Source organism: Lolium rigidum, chromosome 4, assembly GCF_022539505.1.
Source record: "Lolium rigidum isolate FL_2022 chromosome 4, APGP_CSIRO_Lrig_0.1, whole genome shotgun sequence".
NCBI lineage: Eukaryota > Viridiplantae > Streptophyta > Magnoliopsida > Poales > Poaceae > Lolium > Lolium rigidum.
The window spans coordinates 168,097,489-168,100,112 of record NC_061511.1 but is presented as its reverse complement, the minus strand read 5'-3'; the positions used below and the strand labels follow the sequence as shown (position 1 = coordinate 168,100,112).

General features: G+C 54.9%; 1 protein-coding gene across 1 annotated transcript; it reads left to right on the top strand.

Annotated features, from left to right (window-relative positions):
• The first annotated feature begins 814 nt into the window (after positions 1-814).
• On the top strand, positions 815-1,714 carry LOC124649047 (ethylene-responsive transcription factor 5-like). The gene has a single exon (XM_047188729.1). It carries the CDS (start codon positions 881-883, stop codon positions 1,619-1,621), a length of 741 nt encoding a protein of 246 aa, XP_047044685.1. The 5' UTR covers positions 815-880; the 3' UTR covers positions 1,622-1,714.
• The last annotated feature ends 910 nt before the right edge of the window (positions 1,715-2,624 follow it).

Sequence of the window (2,624 nt, the reverse complement as noted above, 5' to 3'; positions counted from 1 at the left end):
AAATCCAGTGCGCGGAGCACGCGACCTATCCTTGCATTAACACGGTCTTTCAGTCGTAGGGGGCGCTTCTCAATACAAACGAAATACACACATTTCTTGCAAAATTGTACATGGCGGTTAACTGTAGGTCTGCAGCTCAATCTTCTGAAGTACAATGCCAGCACACGGATTCTTCTTTCTTCGGTTCCTCCTCAGACCTACATACGGATCAAATTACGGGGCACTGCTATCTCGCAGTTTTAGCACGAAGCCCATAAACGGCCAGAAAAATATAGGTTCGATGGATTTTAAGGGCGCTGTTAGACATGCTCTAATCCCTGAGGGACGTCCAACAGTTTCCTTAGCACTACGGCTTATACATGAACGAAAGATACGAAAGAAAAATTACACGCCACGTATTTTACATCAGCTGTTCCCTGCAGTGGAGCCTATTGTATTTCTATCGCTAGCACTAGCAGCAGCTTTCACCTTGAGCACCAAAGTCAGACAATGTGATTGCATGCAAAGACCAAGAGTCGAGAGCAAGAGCGACGGCACAAGGCAGAGTAATGAGCCTCGCCCTCGCGCGCGTGGTAACAGTAGCCGGTACGTGTGGACAACTTTGCGACAGAAACCGAACACACGAGGAAGCTGTCCAGCACGAGGGCTGCAGTGCAGCACTACTGTGGTGTGGTTCCTGCTTCCTCCCTCGATCCTGGAAGCCTCCCCGAACCGACCCCAGCCAGCCCTGGCCCACCAGTCTTATCCTGCTCTTCCCTTTTATTAATAGCCCTCCAGCCAGCACGAGCACCACCACACCACCGCGCAACACACACTCCCCGAGATCGTCGACCTTCTCTCCCTGCCATCCGAGTCCGTCTTCCCTCGTCAATCCAGCTCCATGGCCTGCATGCACCAGCACCTCGACCTCATCCGCGCCCACCTCCTCGACGACCTCCACGGCGCCACCAGCAGCAGCGGCGACTCCGACTCGAGCGCCTCGTCCCCGCCGGCGCGACGGATGCTACCGACAGGGCTCTCCGTCTCGCTGCCGCCGAAACCTTCGACGACGACCTTGCCCCTGGACCAGCTGCGGCACGCGCACCCGCAGCAGGAGGAGAGCTACGGCGGCCACGTGGAGGACGACGACGACGACTTCCGGCGGTACCGGGGCGTGCGGCAGCGGCCGTGGGGCAAGTTCGCGGCGGAGATCCGGGACCCGGCGCGGAAGGGCGCGCGCGTGTGGCTCGGCACCTACGACGGCGCCGTCGAGGCCGCGCGCGCCTACGACCATGCAGCCTTCCGACTCCGCGGGTCCAAGGCCATCCTCAACTTCCCCAACGAGGTCGGCACCCAGTCCGTCCACTGGGCACCCCTCGCCGACACCACAACCGCAATCGGAGGCAAGAGGGTGCGGCCGGAACAGGAGGAGGAGGAGTGCCTGCTCAGGGAGGTGAAGAAGGAGAGGCTGCAGCTGGAAGACGTGGACGAGAACGATGCCACTGCCGCGAACTACACCGCTGCGGCAGCTAGAGAGGCCGACTTCTGGGAGGAGCTCAAGGGGATCTGCAGCCTGCCGCCCCTCTCGCCGCTGTCGCCGTACCCGCTCTTCGCCTTCGCGCAGCTCTCGGCCGTCAACTGACCTCAGCCGGCGGGGGCGCACTGTGTTGCTGTGGCCTGTTGTGTCGCATCGCATCGCATGAATTTGATTAGATTACAGGGCGTTCTTTGATTTGTTACTTTTTTTTTTTGAGATGCTTTGATTTGTTACTGGTAGTAAATTCATTCGTTCTTTGATATAGTACCTCTCGTCCAACCATGGAGCTAGCTCTCGAGGTTATACTGTGTACACGCGCTCCATCGAGCTGCGATTTCTTATAATCAAGTGAAATTTGCAAAATCGAAGTGCAAATGTGTTTACTTCCCAAGAAAAAAAAACGTTCATGCAGCGCTTTGCTTCAGTGCACCACTTACATTGCTGTTTTCTTTTGAAACACCAGGTATAAGTTCATGTTTGCCCCGCAAAAAAAAAGGTACAAGTTCATGTTCGACTTAACATCACCCGACCAGTTTAGCCACGTTCTGTATGTTCTTGCAATATTCAAGAGCTAATATGATTCAAGCCACGCACTTGTGCTTCAAACGTCATGTCAAACAGAAATTCACATTTGATCCCACGTGCCAGAAAAACGTTTCAAAATAAGAATACAGGAAAAATGTAAAAAATACAGGAAAAATATTTGGCGCATATGTATCCACACTACGTGGGCATGTGAAGTTTCGTGAAAAGCTGATATTTTTGTGCCTGGTGCAGCGCCCATGGTGGTCGGACGACATGATGGCCTCCTCCACCAAGTCCATGCTTGCTGGCAACGATGGCGGTGGTGGTCGGTGTCCCTCTTCTTCGATGGGGAGGCTGGTGTGGTTGCATCCCTCCCCCATGTCATGTCAACCGGCTTTGGTGGCATCATGGTCACTAGGAAGGACCTAGTTGAAAGCCTTGCTTGACATCATCTGAGGCGGACCACGACGACGCCTGCAGGAGCCATTTCCTTCCTGGAGGTGTGGTCTTGGTCCCACCCGTGCATTAGTCTCCTCTGATGCCGAGGGAAACGTCTGGTCCTCCAGTGCCAGGGGAAACCCTA